General features: G+C 42.6%; 2 protein-coding genes across 2 annotated transcripts in view; one reads left to right on the top strand and one right to left on the bottom strand.

The window, feature by feature from the left end:
- The first annotated feature begins 2,864 nt into the window (after positions 1–2,864).
- Positions 2,865–4,496, top strand: LOC123995130 (putative peptidyl-tRNA hydrolase PTRHD1). Its single transcript, XM_046298502.1, has 2 exons — positions 2,865–3,149; positions 3,585–4,496. The coding sequence occupies exons 1-2, from the start codon at positions 2,940–2,942 to the stop codon at positions 3,753–3,755; spliced, it is 381 nt and encodes a 126-aa protein (XP_046154458.1). The 5' UTR covers positions 2,865–2,939; the 3' UTR covers positions 3,756–4,496.
- LOC123995541 (nuclear receptor coactivator 1-like) overlaps positions 4,489–18,619 on the bottom strand; it is a 47,616-nt gene continuing 33,485 nt past the window's right edge. Inside the window, 9 exon segments of the mRNA XM_046299178.1 lie at positions 4,489–11,190; positions 11,341–11,527; positions 11,848–12,022; positions 12,552–12,939; positions 13,248–13,385; positions 15,238–15,543; positions 15,840–16,008; positions 16,157–16,274; positions 16,500–16,652. Of these exon segments, the coding sequence (XP_046155134.1) occupies positions 11,023–11,190; positions 11,341–11,527; positions 11,848–12,022; positions 12,552–12,939; positions 13,248–13,385; positions 15,238–15,543; positions 15,840–16,008; positions 16,157–16,274; positions 16,500–16,652 (1,802 nt within the window). The 3' untranslated portion in view covers positions 4,489–11,022.

The raw sequence follows: 18,619 nt of genomic DNA, 5'->3' as shown, positions 1-18,619 counted from the left end.
AATGTGGCTTAAATCTTTGTGGGGGAAAAAATTAAATGTGGGATGCATGCCAGCAAAGCCACCACACAACACTAAACAATACATTAATTACACTATAATGGTGACAAACGGTGCCCACAAACTGTTAGGGCCTACATAAAACTGTCTCAAAAGCAGTCCCAACATCTTACCACTACTACATCTGGGTATCAGTGGAGCCTTGTCTGGCAGCAAAAACAGTTCATTCAGCCTCATTTACTGCCTTAAGAAACATAGCTGATATGGCTGACTTGCTTAAACAAATGTGGTTTCTAATGACAATTGAGATGTACAAACTATGGCATAAGGGGACGACAAGCCGATAAGAGGCCATCCGTAATATCGATTAAGACAATAATGAGCGAGCTAGGATGGATGTTGTCAACATAACTATTTGTTTAGCACCTTTGAAATGTACAGCGACAAAATTCAGAATATGGGCCATTCTTACAGTGTTCTCCCAGTACACCAAGTAAGAACCGTAGGATACATAAAGGGGGCATATAAGCAGACAATGAAAGCTCTTGCAATATTCAATGATTACATTTCTCTAAAACAGGTTACAGGCTAAATGTGCACCACCAAGTCAGAACAGTAGGCGAAAGAGGTGAAAATAGACAAAATTATTAGGGTGAGGTGTAACGGATGTGAAATGGCTAGCTAGTTAGCGGTGTGCGTGCTAAATAGCATTTCAATCAGTGACGTCACTTGCTCTGAGACCTTGAAGTAGTAGTTCCCCTTGCTCTGCAAGGGCCGTGGCTTTTGTGGAGCGATGGGTAACGGTGCTTCTTTGTTGATGTGTGCAGAGGGTTCCTGGTTCGCGCCCGGATATGGGCGAGGGGACGGTCTAAAAATTATACTGTTACAGAGGCACATGGGCTACTAACAGCTTACTACACAACATACACTTAGTATTACTTTCTTAGCTACAGAATACATATCTCCCTGGAATATTACATAATTTATGCAGCAGCATACAATACATTTTTGGACTCATCTTGTTGTACTGTGCTCACCTGAACAGGAAGGTGGCACGGCGGTCCTTCATGGGCAAATTTTGTTATCAAAGTCTGGCATTCTCTGGATTTATGGTGCTTTCAAAACAACTGGGAAAACCAGGTAAAATCATGATGACGTCATTGATCTGGAGGATAGGCTGTTGTCCAAATCTCAGTCTTAGCTCAGCTCTTGTATGAATCAAATCAAAGTTTATTTGTCACTTGCGTTGAATACAACAGGTGTAGTAGACCTTACAGTGAAATGCTTACTTACAGGCTCTAACCAGGTCGGAGCTCTAGAAAGAGGCCAGATTTACAATTCCCAGTCTGAGCTCGTTTATTTTATCTCTGGCCAATGACCTTGAGCCTTCTTGGATGGGCACTTCTAATTTAACTCTATGGGAGCACCCAAGGGGCTAGAATTGTGTAGCTGTACTCTTAGACTTGGCTGTGACGAGTCCCCATGAGTGACAGAAAACTGAGCCAATCACGGCACAACGCTCTGTATTTCCTGCTGGTTTGCCCCAACACCACAGGAAGCACTGAACTAGGCTGAAACACCTGCATTTTGGAGCTGCCTTACTCAAGAAAACAAAAAAGAGACCATGTTTGTATGCGGCTTTATCAACTCAATTATATATATATATATATATATATTTCTTTTTTTAACATTGTTTGCAAAATGATATGTGACACGTATTAATGCCAAAATAACATGCAAAACAGGCAACCTAAAAAACAGGCATGCTAAAAAAACAGGCATGCTAAAAATGTGGGGCTCAAAATAGGTGGCCTGCCCTGAATGACGGGGTCACCATTGTCTAGAAGTAAAATAGGGAGAGATGGGGTCACTCACTACACTTTCAACTGGCAAAATCTGTATGGTAGGACATGACATAATTGGTACATTTCTTCTTCTTTTTTCTTTAAAAAAAAAACTGTGGGTTTGGTTATATGTGGTATCGTATCCCTATTAGATAAGGACCCCAATTGGACCCATGAAGACGCATGGGTCCAATTAACACAGTCGGCTCCAGTACCTGCTCCTGAGACAGGCAAACCACACTGATCATTGTGAATAACACCGGTTTGCCTTAAGTTCCCAATTCCAGTGTTTCTGAGTGGTCCAGTCTCAGTCCAGATTTAAATCTGCTTGAAAATCAGGCATTGTTACTGAGAGTAAATTAATCTGAGAAGTAACTATAAAAGGGAATCACAGGAGAGATGGAACCGGTAACAAATCTGGAGCAAAAGCACACCATCTGAAATACTTTGTAGCCTACTGTAATCAATGAACCTATTGAATGTACACTGTCATGGGTTGTGTACATTTGACTTCCCTTGTGAAATTATATATTTCAACCACAAGGGGATATACATGTACCTACACTTTAGCTAAAGATTTGTATAACTCAAACCAAGATAGACCACTGCATGTCGTTTCAAATGGCAACAAATTAGTCAGAGTGAACAGAACAAGCAAGGAGGTGGGCAGGGCCAAGTACGATCTTGCGAGATTCTATTGGCGCGTTCTAGCATACATTTGCATTATTCCGTTAGGAAACGCCTACTCTTAAGTGTACGTGTGCAACAACTCAATTCGCCTTTGCACTCCTTCTTAGCAACGCCTGTTTTTAAAGACTTTGGCAAAGGGTAACGTATACAAAACATAGTCCACTCTGCTCGTAACAGATTGTAGTTTTGGGAACAGAAAACTGTATTGGGATCAAATGTTTAATCGATGAGAAAATGTGCAAAAATCGATTTTTCGTTCCCTCGTCTCCCACTGCCGGCCCCTGGGCTTCCTCTCACTACCATATTTGGCTAAGCGGATGCCTCAGATTTATACATCCGTTAAATATCTGTCTCGTTGTTCTATCTGTACCGTAGCTGCCTCCGGTCCTCTACCATTACCGACCAAAGATGGCGGCGTCAGGAACCGTAGCCCCCCGTCGTCTTGTCCAGTATGTTGTGGTCCGGTCAGACCTGGTCCATACGTTGGCCTGGCCATTAGGGGCGGTTATAACGCAAGCCTGCCATGCTGCCATCGCTGCCGTTCATCTGAACTACAACGACCCAGACACGCAGGAGTACTTGGCAGAACTGGACAGCATGCACAAAGTCGTCCTTCAGGTAGCTGGGACTGGGGTACTATTATTATCTTGCAAGTTAATCAATATTATACTGCTAATAGTGAACTAAATCGATATGCCTGTGTTTTGCGCGAACGTGGGCAAAACAAGTTTCCTACTGACTGCCCATGCGCTCATATCAAGCTGCATAAAAAAGCCTCTCAATACAAAATCATTTTTTCGTAAAGTAAATATTTATACGTAAAGTTTCGTTATGTAAAGTAAATACAGTAGGATGGAATAATTATGCAGTGAATGATAGATGTGATTGTTGAGAAAATAAACTAATGCTTGTGATCTTCAACACCTACATCGCTTGCTGTTTGGGGTTTTAGGCTGGGTGTCTGTACAGCACTTTGAGATATCAGCTGATGTACAAAGGGCTATATAAATACATTTGATTTGATCTCCCTCTTCTCCTTCATCTTTTGGTCAGGCTGTGGACCAGGCCTCCCTCTCCAGCCTGTCTGAGACGCTGACAGAGAAGGGGATCGCCCACAAGCTGTGGATTGAGCAGCCAGAGAACGTCCCCACCTGCCTGGCCCTGAAGCCTTACCCCAAAGACATTGTACATCCTCTGCTGCACAAGTTCAAGCTGTTCAAATGACACAGAGGGAAAAAGAGAGACCCCTGCTGTAACATGCATTTGGTGAATGGAGTCTGGACCATGGCTCCACACCAGTCAGTTAATTTGGTGGTCTTTTTTTTGGTTGACCTGTGCATCTTGGTGATGCTGAAGGGGGAAGAACCAGCACTCCGTGTCCGTGCTCCAACTTCACAAGGAAAAATCCCACTCTGATAAGCAGTGTCAGTGTTTGTCTTCCTACAGTAACAAAGAGACATCACTCACTGAGTGAAGACGGCCATAAAACGGCATTTAAAGAGTGAAGGTCTGTCCACCTAATTTGATGTGGCCATGTATCTTGTGATTCAAATTTTGTATTTTTATTTCACCTTTATTTAACCAGGTAGGCTAGTTGAGAACAAGTTCTCATTTGCAACTGCGACCTGGCCAAGATAAAGCATAGCAGTGTGAACAGACAACACAAGAGTTACACATGGAGTAAACAATTAACAAGTCAATAACACATGGTGTTAAATGGTGAATGGTTATGCAAGGTATTTTCCAGCCGCCGATGGTTGGAGTCTCTTTACGAACATACAAGATGCATTAAAGATGGTCAACTAATTTGGTATTTTTGTATTATTAGTTACTTTACAATACACAGAATACAGCCCTTACAATAAACTGAGGTAGAAAGAGCTAATGCAACTAGTGGCAATGTAGTGTGACTGTAATGAAAATGAGAAATACAGTGTAATAAAGAAAGACAATCAACCAACATTACATATCCCGTTTTAATTGGTGTTTTTATTGCAAATGTGTTGCATTCTCACATTCATGGATGTTATAGATTTGTTAGTCAAAGCATCATTTCCTTCAAGGTCTGCATCTTCACCTTGGAAAAGCAATAGAGGGACCGAACGCACGAGGTGTGTGTGTTGTGTGTGTGTAAACTTTGAACTAATCCCAGTCTGAGCAGCCAGATACCTCCCCAAAAATTGACAGACAAATAAGACTGTTTCAGTAGATGCAAAAATGTTGCTTTTCAGTCTACAGGGACCCCCTGTGGCTACTTGACCCAGCCTGAGACTGATTGTCTACGACGTCCTAAGAAAAGGTAGGATTTATCCCAGGTATTCCACCTGGACACAGAAATAAAAACATGCATAATTCCCCCAGATACTTCATTCATATTGTCCCACCCACACAGCTGCTCTGATGCCTGTCTAAAAACAAGTTTACACAAGTATATTAAACAAAACTGGACAAAATGAGTAAAATGTATAATATATATATTTATATTTATTTATATTAATTTTACAGGGGGAAAAGTGGAACCTCGTTTCAATGAGAAAGCATTGGCCTTATAAGTGGCGAGACAAGCTTTTGATTTCTCCATCCACAACCAACTTCAGTCTCGATTATGCAGCACTTACAATACTTGACAAACATCATCAGCAAACAGTTGCTCCAATACTCGGAACAGTTGAGAAGTAATACCTGTAGAAGGTAGAGTGCATTAATCTTAACAAGGATGATAGTTGCTTCTGCATTAGGCTGTATGTTACAAGGTGGTGACAATGACAAAATAACAGACGCAGGGGACAGCAGTACACGTATGTAGGGCTGTTACTGCTTGGTAGGAATTACTAAGCCTAGAAATATATAGAATAGAACTGCTGCTGGTCCCGTGGGGCTCAGTTGGTAGAGCATGGCGCCTGCAACGGGGTTCGATTCCCACAGGGGACCAGTACAGAAAAATGTATTAACTCACTACTTACTGTAAGTCACTCTGGATAAGAGCATATGCTAAATGACTGAAATGTAAAATGCTACAGTATAGACCAGACCACAATGATTGCTGGTAGATAAGAGCAGAGTTGAGGAGGAATGTTTTGAACAGTTAAAGCTGCTGTAGCAGTATAGCTTCCGTCCCTCTCCTCACCCCTACCTGGGCTCGAACCAGGGACCCTCTGCACACAGACAAGTCACCCTCGAAGCATCGTTACCCATCGCGCCCAACTACACTACTTCAAGGTCTCAGAGCGAGTGATGTCACCCGATTGAAACGCTAATAGCGCGCACCACCGCTAACTAGCTAGCCATTTCACATTGGTTACACAGGACAGGACGTATGAGTGTAAGCGCGTTAGTTAACTAATGGCCAAGGGGAGAGGGGCAGTGGATCACCTGAAGAAGAAAGGCATAGTTTAGATTGAGGCTCTGTGGCAGAGAGAAGGATCATATGTGAAACTACTAAGAGTAGTAGTAGAGAATGTACACTTCTCTTTTGTAATCATATTGATGGGCTCTGCAACCAAGTTCTTAAGAACCTGAGAAATCTATAATTTACTTTCTATTATATTTAGGGCACAGGAGGCTGCTGAGGGGAGGACAGCTCATAATAATGTCTGGAACGGAACAAAAGGAATGGCTTCAAATATATGAAAACCACGTGTTCGATGTATTTGATACCATTACACCTATTCCGCTTTGGCCATTACCACGAGCCCGTCCTCCCCAATGAAGGTGCCACCAACCTCCCGTGATTTAGGGGATTCATGATGATTAAATAGTAATCTAATGTGAACATGAGTAGTATTTATGATGGCCTGTTTCCTCTAAATAATTCTGAGATAAAGTGCAAAAGTAGATTGTATTTCTTGCAAATTCCTGGAATATTTAGATTTCTTGTACAAAAGTAATGTAAAATGCAGCAAACTTGTTTTATAAAGGTAAATATAAGAAAATTCTCCTTAACATTATCATCAAACAGCGAGCAGTCCTCTATGCAGAAAATACTGTATATACAAGAAGCACCTCAAATTTGGTATAAAGTATTCAGCTAAATAAATTGAAATATTTGATTGAATAATCTTAATCTGTGAGATTCAGTTGATAGAGCAGACCCACAAGTTCAGACAACTATCACCAATGCTAGTTGAGTAAAAAAATTAAATAATAATTGGTTCACTAGGTTTCACTTCTTCTTTCAATAAACTCAAATATATTGATTTAAATCATTGATTCAAATTCTAGTTAGTTTTGAATACCTAAATCAGTGTTAAAAAAAAGCTTTTTGTTAAGGTGCATAGGTAGCTGTTGCAAGTTTCTCTCTTCCTGTAAACAGTGACAGCATGTCAGGCCCTACAAGTCTTTTTGCGTCTTTGCCAGGAGTCAACGGCAACAAGGAGAGGAAGTTTCTAACTGATCATACTTTGGGATATTCCAAAGAATAGAAGTTAGATAAAAATACTAAATCTGATAGGTCACTTGTCAGTGTCTTAGGACAAATTGTGTGGAAAAGGAAATAAAGGACAAACACGCAAAGCACAAACTACCACAAATTAGTAGTGTGGTCAAGGAGGAGCTAGTATGTATAGACTATTTCCTTTTAGAAAAGTGAACAAACGCTACATTTTGTCTCGTCCAATTGCATGAGGCTTGCATATGATATGAATTAAACATCTTAAAGCTTTGGTCATTACTTTTTGAAAACGCTAAAAGTATATCAGGCGATCTACAAAAGCCCACTTAACTACCGAAGCGATGCTTCTCAGAATACAAGGTTCCACTTTCTCAGATCTGTTTAAACGTTTTAACATCAGAGCAATTAAATAATATGGCCTTTTTTTGTGTGTGTTTTTGTTTGTTTTTAAATTAACCCGTACAAAAGCCAGTCCACACTGCTTCTCTCTCAGTAAAATCACATTCAGCAGTCGCTAACCCATTCTCTCACATAAAGAGCAATCAGAACAACACCCACAGGAAAACTTGCAGGTATCTATAAAAAGAAGAAGAAATCAAATCCGGACATATTCAGTTTCCATCTTAAACACCAGATATACAGTATTAATCACATACATACACACACTCAGACAGTCATATACGTAAAAAATAAAAAATAATAATAAAATGGAAGCGAGTAGTTAATACCACAAACTTGGAGCACTACATTTTGTTGATTCTGAACAAATACATATTCACATTGTCTGTTATATACATGTTGAAGAACCAGTTCAAATATTTATCTTGTACCTGTACTGAATGGACTGTCTTTGCCATTGAGCGGCTCTTGCATATACGAATGTCTGTTAGTTAATGACCGTTGTCGAATGGTGCTTTGAATTTGGCATATTATATCCCAAATGCTAAACAGTTCATATTAACAGATCAGATGAACTTCTGCATTTGATGTAGTTCTATTAACATTTTCTAGACAGTAATGCCTGTTCCTAAATGAGGAGCGAAGGCTGGAGAGTACGTGAAGAAGATATCCAGGAAAAGTTATCCTTTGTAACACTTCTGGGAGTATGAAACCATTAGCTGGTACCCTATATAGTACAAATGTATACTGAAAACAAATGGAATCCTTCCACATACATTCAGTTCATTTTGTCTTGCTTCCGTGTGTTTTGTAAAGTGTATGTTTATTTACATAAACCAAACAGTGGCTCAGGAATGGCTTTAACATTGATAAGTACTAATTGTTAACCCACATCCCTTTCAAATAGAAAATAAAACATTTACCTTATCGGAAGAAAGATACACTTAAATATCTCATCTATTAATCGTATATATATTGTTTTGAATTAAATGCAATAGGCTAAAAGCACAGCAACATTTTAAGTGTCTTAGAATGACAGGAACAAGTGGTATGTCCAATCACAGTGTATCAGTTTCACAAATGAGTTTCCGAAGTGGAACTGCTACCAGCTTTTCATGTCAACTTGAATCAACACCACACGAAATGATGCCATTTTCAGGTTGAATTTGAGTTGTATGCTGAGGACACCTGAGCCACTGTTTGGGTATAAAGCACAGGCACACAAACGCCATTAAAACGGTACACAACGTGATTCAGAAATCATAGCACATTAAAGTAGTTGGCATTCAATTTGAGGTCTCCGGAGGAGGATGGTGATCATGCATGCTATTTCAACTGATCATCCCTAACCCTCCTCGGTTATTAGCTGTGCTCGGGTAATGTTGCACACTTTGTAAAATACCTTGTATATACACAGTCATATATCTAGTTGGACCATAACACCCTTAAGAAAGCCTTCTGTTAGTCAGAAATACACATACCCGGGGTAGAGCAGAGAAATACACATACCCGGGATAGAGCAGAGAAATACACATACCCGGGGTAGAGCAGAGAAATACACATACCCGGGGTAGAGCAGAGAAATACACATACCCGGGGTAGAGCAGAGAAATACACATACCCGGGATAGAGCAGAGAAATACACATACCCGGGGAAGAGCAGAGAAATACACATACCCGGGGTAGAGCAGAGAAATACACATACCCGGGGAAGAGCAGAGAAATACACATACCTGGGGTAGAGCAGAGAAATACACATACCCGGAATAGAGCAGAGAAATACACATACCCGGGGTAGAGCAGAGAAATACACATACCCGGGGTAGAGCAGAGAAATACACATACCCGGAATAGAGCAGAGAAATACACATACCCGGGATAGAGCAGAGAAATACACATACCCGGGGTAGAGCAGAGAAATACACATACCCGGGGTAGAGCAGAGAAATACACATACCCGGGATAGAGCAGAGAAATACACATACCCGGGATAGAGCAGAGAAATACACATACTCGGGATAGAGCAGAGAAATACACATACCCGGGTAGAGCAGAGAAATACACATACCCGGGATAGAGCAGAGAAGCCAAAAGCCAAATTAGACTTGATTTTTCATTATCATTACGTCGCCGAACTTTGCTCTTTCTGTTGTTGCTTTCTCGTCATTTTCTGGTTTATTGCTTGCTAATAGGTTATTGTTTACCCACATAAATAAAACATGGTGTTTTTTGGCCAGACTTTCTATGTGACTGAATGTGTATAGTAAAATATCAGAGGTTAGCGCTGATAGACAGTGTCTGACTGGGCAACAGTAGTCACATGAGCAGTCAAAAAAGAGCTGTAGTGTGTGGCCAGTGGAATGACATCATCACGGGCAGAGAGTTGGAGGAGAGAGAGCTATGTGTTTCCAAGAAAACACCCCATTCAACTTCCATCACTTCTGAGTGAGGAAGTTCTACGGTTAAGAGTTACAACCTATTCATGTCATTGTGTAATATTGAGAACCCATTCTTGTTCGTTTTGAGGTACATTTTAGGGGATTTAAAACATTCAAAGGGATGCCAAAAGAGCAGAGCTAGCCATTTCTAAAATCAATCAAAGTCTTATACCGAGATTTTCTTTTTTCACATTACAGAACACAGAGCACATTTAGCAGAGTTACATTTTCATAATGCCAAATATCGCCTTAAAAAATTATAATAACTGACATGTTACTCTCAAATAAAAAACGGAAGAAAACCGCATTGAATCACAATGTATAGTTTGAGCTAAAAACGACAGTTGCATTTTAGAGTAATTAAATGACGCTTTTGAAAGGAAAGTAGAAAGTGTGAACTCATCCCAATTTTTTGTCCATCTGTGCTGTACAATACTACCCACCTGCACGGTTACACATGACAAACAATACTGATAGGCCAAGGAGAGCCCAACATGGCTCATATTCACAGCTGCTGGGGAGAAAAATGTGTAAGACAGACAGTTACTTTGACAGTCTGGTGGTTTGAAAATGTGAAAGATGGTGTTGCCAACTGAGCAGAGCAGCGCAATCTCCCATCCCATCACATCCCGGCTGCTTGTTGTCCTGACGACGCAGACGACGAGAACAGAGAAACAAAAACAAAAAACGAGAGCTGGGTATTTCCTCCCATCAGGCACTGCAATGGAGAGAGCTAGTCAGTCACAGATCCAGCTGAAACTGAGCTTCCCACTGCAGAGGTTTAAAAACCTAACATTCCCAAAACGTTGTCCCCACAACGCCACCCCACGCTAGAGCAAAAGTTGAGACGACGGGTTAACCTCCCACAGCTGAGCTCAGCTGCATGTTGATCGCATTCCCAAGACGCACTGCTGTAATGGACCTGACGGAACGGGCAATTAGGAACCAGATCCTCTTTTGACAACCACAACATCTTGGCAAAACCGGAAGCTGATTCCTTTCTCAGAACAGAAAGCAGACTTTGTGTTGAAAGTAGGTAACCAGGAATGAGCGCTGAACAATAGCTGCTGCCTTATGGTACGGTATGGGCTGAGGCTGGCTGGCAGGCTGGCAGGTCAGACACACTCTTACCTGGACCTCAGTCTCCATCCCAGGGCCCTCCTAACCAGTCCGGCAGGCAGGTGTCTAAAACCAAAGGTGAGAAAGAGAAGAGGTCGGTGGTCTGTGGAGCACCTCTCTCCTGGCAGGCGGCTGAGCTGAGGAGTCACTCTGTGAGGAGCTGCTGGAGGAGGCTCTTCTGCTGGGACTGGCTGCTCTGAGGCCCCTGGGGGCCCTTCTGGGTGCCTATGGACCCCGACTGGTTCAGGTAGGAGTCGCTGCCCACCAGGTTCACCGTACACTGGACGTCGGCAAACACTTGAACCTGCTGTACCTGATGAGGAGAGGAGAGAGAGAGGAGGACATTAGTGAAATGGTTCACCACAACAGTTTTGGTCAGTAAAGGGCAGCTTGGACGGTCCGTTATTGATTTTGTACTTGACTTCTAAGTTGAAGCGGCTGACATCAGGTGTGGCACCCTCACCTGATCGTTACACATGGAGTTGATGTCACCAAGGTTACTGTTGCCCATGCCAACAGGTGGTCCAATGGAAGGTAGCGAGCCCACCGCCCCTGAGCCTCCTGCCATTGACACGGTGATACTCATGTTGTTGTAGACCCCCTGTTGCCCAAAGGCCTGGGGCGTCGTCTGACCAGACTGGCTGAACAAGCTGACACAGACACACATTCATGATACCAGTGGCTTAATGTACACTCTTCTTTCAACTGCTACATCTGGTCATTACAATTACTAGGAAATTATATAGAAGCAGTCGATACATTTTGGTACCTTCTTCACTCCAAATAATTAAACACATCTGGTATAATGTTACATAAGTGATTGTTTGAAAGAATCCTCTAAGAAACAAACAAGTAATTATGTAAAAATGATGTAATAATCATCTGACCATGTACTTTCTATGTAAATAACAAGTCAATTACAGACTATGCAATTCACACATTTACAGAGGCATGGCTCTGGCCACCTCACCTGTTTCCGCCCATGCCAGCTTGCTGCCAACTCTTCATGTCAGGTGACTGGTACCCAGGAGGAGGCTGGGCCTGCTGGAGCAGAGGACTCTGGGTGGTGGAGTTCTGAGGGGACAGCAGGGGACTGGTGGGGCTGAGCTCTGGAGGGAACGAGGGGTCTCCTTGCTGGACCATACCTTTGAGGAAAAGGACAAAGAGATGCTGTTAGAACATTCTAGAGTCTAGACCATTTTGATATTGATATTTGTCAGCGGCACTTTATTCCATTTTCTATTGAACCTGTCTGCACACTACTTTTTGATATCGACAATCTCAGCACATTATATGCTATTTTGATATCGACAATCTCAGCACATTATATGCTATTTTGATATCGACAATCTCAGCACATTATATGCTATTTTGATATCGACAATCTCAGCACATTATATGCTATTTTGATATCGACAATCTCAGCACATTAAATGCTATTTTTATATTGACAATCTCAGCACATTATATGCTATTTTGATATTGGCAATCTCAGCATATTATATGCTATTTTGATATTGGCAATCTCAGCATATTATATGCTATTTTGATATTGACAATCTCAGCACATTATATGCTATTTTGATATTGATATTAACAGCACATTGAACTGACAATTTCAGATGTTATAGAGACAGTGGTTATGGTGGATTCCAAGGTAGCCTAGTCACTCACCTGGTCCTCCAAACTGCTGGAAGAGCACAGGCTGCACCGCCGAGTTCACTGCCCCCCCAAACTGTCCCTGCATCCCCCCCATCATAGTTGCCTGGCTGCCCATAGGGCCCTGGCCCGACAACTTAGGGTCCTGGGTCCCTCCCATGGGGTTGAATAGGCTGGGGGAGCTGGGTGGGTTCCCTGGAATGGGGCTGTAGCCTGGAGGGTAGCCAAACTGTTGTTGCTGTGGCTGGGGTCCTTTTTGTTCCCTGGTGGCTCCCATAGGCCCACCACCCCCCATGCCCTGCCTCATCAACATGACCTTCTGCTGCAGGAGTTGTCTCTGGCGGTGCTGGAAGCTGTAGAGCTCCCGCTGCCTCTGGGCCAGCATCTGGGCGTTCAGAGGAGGCTACAGGGACAGAGAGAAAATAGGGGACTTTTATCATCTACCAAACAGCCCTCAGTTTCCCAAATTAACTAAACCATCTGAAATAGACTGGAAGGAACTTTATTCAGAGAGAGGGAGAGGGATTAGCGGATGGAGAACAGCATAGGGCACTTAATTTTCATACCAATAATTCAGTATAACTAGCTACAATGCTCAGGACTTCTTCAATACACACCATGCCGCAATACAGAAATAGAGGAATATTAAACAACGAGAACAAGAGAGAAGGAGCATGAGCACATGATTGTGAGTTCCCCAAAAACACTCACCTGAGAGGGCATCTGAGGCTGCTGCCCTCCCTGACGCATCACCATGGCAACGTGAGCTTCCCCTGGGAACGGGCTCATGGCAGCCAGCCTGTTCTGCAGCTGAGAGAGAGAGAGAGCGAGGGGGAGTGAGTCACAGGACTGATAGAGGAGAGGAGGGAGGGAGCGGAATCAGAGTTGAAATGATAGAGAGACGAGAGAGGAGGGAGTGAGTGAGAGCAGATAGAGAGAAGAGAAGTGGTCGAGAGAGAAAAGGGAACCTAATATTTGATAAAGAGAAGTGTGAGAAGACCAGTTATGAGAACAATATTCATAATATACTTTTCTTTGCCATGAGGTCTTTGAAACCAACCTGATCATCTAGCAGAATAATCACTAAAATCAGAATAATCCTCTCTCTCGCAACATAAATGATAACAATCAATCACTGTAAATGTACATATGGTTCAGTACTCCCCTACCATAGAGGGGCTTGTAGCAGCCGTTTAGTTCCCTTGTTTGTTCTTCTGTACCATAATGGAGCGTAGGAGGCGCTCCACCTCACATGACTACCCATTTCACCAAGATAGCCAGCTCTGCTTAGCCACACAACACAATGGCACATTAATACAATGCAGGGCTGCCTGAGATTTACTATTGCTGAGCCAGTGTTTAACGAGCACAGGCTCTGACTGGGATTAAAAGGCAATGCTGCGTGACACAGGCTTCATTAACATCAACAAGGCCTGTTAAAGCCCACCCCCTCCTGTGTAGAGGAGAGGAGGGAATCAACTACGTCCATATTAGAAAAGTGGACCAGGGGAGTGGGCCAGCCTGGGTAGGTAATCGTGGTCCTCTTGAGCGGCAGTTTCTGTTGGCATTTAACTTCTTGGTGACAGGGGGCAGTATTTTCACGTCCGGATGAAATGCATGCCCAAATTCAACTGCCAGCTACTCATCCCCAGAAGATAACATATGCATATTACTAGTAGATTTGGATAGAAAACACTCTGTAGTTTCTAAAACTGTTTGAATCATGTCTGTGAGTATAACAGAACTTATTTAGCAGGTGAAACCCCAAGGACAAACCATTCACTCTCTTTTCAATAAGTTTTCATTGGGAATCCAGATTTCTAAGGGACCTTCTTGCAGTTCCTATCACTTCCACTGGATGTCAACAGTCTTTAGAAATTGGTTGAGGTTTTTCCTTTGTGTAATGAAGAAGTACGGCCATCTTGAACGAGGATCACTTGAAGCGTACTGTTAGATAGAGGTGCGTTATCAGAAAGCTAGCTACAGTTTGTTTTCTTCCTGTATTGAACACATCCCGTCTTCAATTTTATCGATTATTTACGTAAAAAAATACCTAAAGTTTTATTACAAAAGAAGTTTGAAATGTTTTGTCAAAGTTTACAGGAAACTTTTGAGATATTTTGTAGTCACATTGCGCAAGTTTGAACCGGTGTTTTTCTGGATCAAACGCGCCAAATAAATGGACATTTTGGATATATATCGACGGAATTAATCGAACAAAAGGACCATTTGTGATGTTTATGGGACACATTGGAGTGCCAACAAAAGAAGCTCGTCAAAGGTAAGGCATGAGTTATTTTTATTTCTGCATTTTGTGTCGCGCCTGCAGGGTTGAAATATGCTTTTCTCTCTTTATTTACGGAGGTGCTATCCTCAGATAATAGCATCATTTGCTTTCGCCGAAAAGCCTTTTTGAAATCTGACATGTTTGCTGGATTCACAACAAGTGTAGCTTTAATTTGCTATCTTGCATGTGTTTTAATGAAAGTTTGATTTTATAGTAATTTATTTGAATTTGGCGCTCTGTAGTTTCCCACATATCCCAGAGAGGCGTCCCACATATCCCAGAGAGGATCCATTTACTGCTCAGAGAGTGCACACACCTGGTCTTATGTAGCTTAATCTGGTGTGTTAGGGCTGTGTTGGAACAAAAGTCTGCAACCCCTGATGTACCCGCCTTGCCCTGCCCAGCCCATCCCACCTGCTGTGGGCCCTGCAGCCTCTGTTGCAGCTGTAACCTCAGCTGGTTGGGAGGCAGCCGGAGCTGGTTGGTCATGCCAGGAGCTCTGCCCATGCCAGGCCTCAGCATCATGCCCCCAGGGAAGGCCCCCCTGGGTGCACCGAAGCCCCCCATGCTCTGCACCCCTGCTATCTCTGGAGGGAACTGGGCAGGGGGGCCAGGGTTGAACTGAGAGGGGTAGCCGGGCAGCTTGGGGTCCATGGAGATGGGGGTTGTGGCAGGAGGCTGGGAGGGGAACCGTTGAGGGACGGGGTCGAAGCAGCCGCCCTGGGGAGAGGAATGGTCAGGGTCAATACTGGGTTAATTACAGTCCAACAAACACCCCAGGAACAAACAAATCATTACATCAAGCATGCGTCGATGATTGCACTACTATACTGCTGGAAAGAAACTATTCTGTGGTGCTTTGGACAGGAATTTCAATTAACTCTCTATATTTAACGCTCATTCAACTCCGTAGTGTAGTAGAGTATGACAGTGCCTGTCCTCTTCCGTATATAGGTAACAATCGCAACACTTAAAAAAGACAAATGTAATCTACTATCATTCTCCTCCACTGGTACCTTCACCAGCTTGTCGATGCCCAGGGCTCGGTCCAGCTCAGCCAACTCGCTCTCATCTGTGCCACTCAGGAAGGACACCAGCTGGTCCAGGAGGGCCTTCTCGTCGTTACGTCCCTCGGGGGTGGTGGGGGGGCACAGCAGCTCATCCAGTGGGCACGGGACACACTGCCTGCTCCACACACAGGGGGAGTCCGGAAAATGGGAGTGTGTCGATGCAATATAAAGATGGGCAAGGTTTGTTTCTGTGTGCCTGTGCATTGGAATGTGAGCAAAGAATGTGTCTGTGTGTTTCTTCTACATAGAAGTACTATACTCACTCCTGAGGGGACGCCAGAGAGGCTTGCACAGGGTTTCCCACGCCTCCATCAAAGGGCAGAGTCTCAGTCAGGGCCAGGGTCTGGAACTGCTGAGAGTCTGTCTCTATCTTAGACAACGCTGGAGGACAGCACACACACTCTTAATGAACCACCAAGAAACAAACAACTAACCCATAGATTCCATTTTATGATGTAGTAATTATGTAATTAAAATCAAATCAAATTTTATTTGTCACATACACATGGTTAGCAGATGTTAATGCGAGTGTAGCGAAATGCTTGAAGTGTAGCGAAATGCTTGTTACATTACAGATATTTGATATGAGCATATTCTGGTTCATACCGGTGTTGGAGTTGAATGAGTTCATTAGTCCAGGCTCTTTAAAGGGGCTGCTGCCTTTGGGTGTCTGGAAGAGTTCCCCTTGTCCCGGTCTCTGGCTGGGGCTGCAGAAGTCAAAGTGTGACTGGTTCTGCAGGCTGGAGCCATCAGTGAGCCCTGCACAGTCAAAAACAGACACACGGTCAGGACAAGTCATTTCCTGGGGGGCCACACTAAAAATGAAAACAGGCAGCATACAGCGGGGTGTGGAGTCAGGGGCCTCTTGCCCTCTGACCCTTTATCGTGACCCCTCACTCCTGACTAGAGGTCGACCGATTAATCGGAATGGCCGATTAATTAGGGCCGATTTCAAGTTTTCATAACAATTGAAAATCTGTATTTTTTGGCACCGATTTTGCAGTTTAAAAAAATACCTTTATTTAACTAGGCAAGTCAGTTAAGAACACATTCTTATTTTCAATGATGGCCTAGGAACGGTGGGTTAACTGCCTTGTTCAGGGGCAGAACGACAGATTTTCACCTTGTCAGCTCGGGGGATCCAGTCTTGCAACCTTACAGTTAACTTGTCCAACGCTATAACCACCTGCCTCTCATTGCACTCCACAAGGAGACTGCCTGTTATGCGAATGCAGTAGAAGCCAAGGTAAGTTGCTATCCAGCATTAAACTTATCTTATAAAAAACAATCAATCAATCATAATCACAAGTTAACTACACATGGTTGATGATATCACTAGTTTATATAGCGTGTCCTGCGTAGCATATAATCAATGCAACGCTGGGGGATGATTTAATAAAGGCGCATTTATGAAAAAAGCACAATCGTTGGACGTCTGTCCCTAACCATAAACACCAATGCCTTTCTTAAAATCAATACACAGTAGTATATATTTTTAAACCTGCATATTTAGCTAAAAGAAATCCAGGTTAGCAGGCAATATTAATTAACCAGGTGAAATTGTGTCACTTTTCTTGAGTTCATTGCACACAGAGTCAGGGTATATGCAACAGTTTGGGCAGCCTGGCTCATTGCGAACTAATTTGCCAGAATTTAACTTAATTATGACATAACATTGAAGGTTGTGCAATGTAACAAGAATATTTAGCTTTATGGATGCCACCTGTGAGATAAAATACTGAACGGTTCCGTATTTCACTGAAATAATAAACGTTTTGTTTTCTAAATGATAGTTTCCGGATTCGACCATATTAATGACCAAAGGATCGTATTTCTGTGTGTTATGTTATAATTAAGTCTATGATTTGATAGAGCAGTCTGACTGAGCGATGGTAGGCAGCAACAGGCTCATAAGCATTCATTCAAACAGCACTTTTGTGCGTTTTGCCAGCAGCTCTTTGCAAGCACAGCGCTGTTTATGACTTCAAGCCTAATGGCTGGTGTAACCGATGTGAAATGGCTAGCTAGTTAGCGGGGTGCGCGCTAATAGCGTTTCAAACGTCACTCGCTCTGAGACTTGGAGTAGTTATTCCCCTTGCGCTGCAAGGGCCGTGGCTTTTGTGGAGCGATGGGTAACGCTGCTTCGAGTGTGGCTGTTGATGATTTGTTTCTGGTTCGAGCCCAGGTAGGGGCGAGGAGAGGGACGGAAGCTATACTGTTACACTGGCAATACTATAGTGCCTATAAAAACATCCAATAGTCAAAGGTATATGAAATACAAATGGTATAGAGAGAAATAGTCCTATAAATACTATATTAACTACAACCTAAAACCTCTACCTTGGAATATTGAAGTCTCATGTTAAAAGGAACCACCAACTTTCATATGTTCTCATGTTCTGAGCAAGGAACTCAAACATTAGCTTTTTTACATGGCACATATTGCACTTTTACTTCTCCAACACTTTGTTTTTGCATTATTTAAACCAAATTGAGCATGTTTCATTATTTATTTGAGGATAAATGGATTTTTATTTATGTATTATATTAAGTTAAAATACAGTGGGGCAAAAAAGTATTTAGTCAGCCACCAATTGTGCATGTTCTCGCACTTAAAAAGATGAGAAAGGCCAGTAATTTTCATCATAGGTACACTTCAACTATGACAGACAAAATGAGAAGAAAAAAATCCAGAAAATCACATTGTAGGATTTTTAATGAATTTA

This window comes from Oncorhynchus gorbuscha, linkage group LG14 (genome assembly GCF_021184085.1).
Source record: "Oncorhynchus gorbuscha isolate QuinsamMale2020 ecotype Even-year linkage group LG14, OgorEven_v1.0, whole genome shotgun sequence".
Classification (NCBI taxonomy): domain Eukaryota; kingdom Metazoa; phylum Chordata; class Actinopteri; order Salmoniformes; family Salmonidae; genus Oncorhynchus; species Oncorhynchus gorbuscha.
This window is presented reverse-complemented; position numbering and strand designations above follow the sequence as displayed.

What these genes read in the sequence shown, in the direction of transcription:
- LOC123995130 (XM_046298502.1), top strand. Translation starts at nt 2,940, where the DNA reads ATGGCGGCGTCAGGAACCGTAGCCCCCCGTCGTCTTGTCCAGTATGTT. An exon ending in TGCACAAAGTCGTCCTTCAG is followed by an intron (nt 3,150 to 3,584) that starts GTAGCTGGGACT and finishes TCTTTTGGTCAG; the next exon opens with GCTGTGGACCAGGCCTCCCT.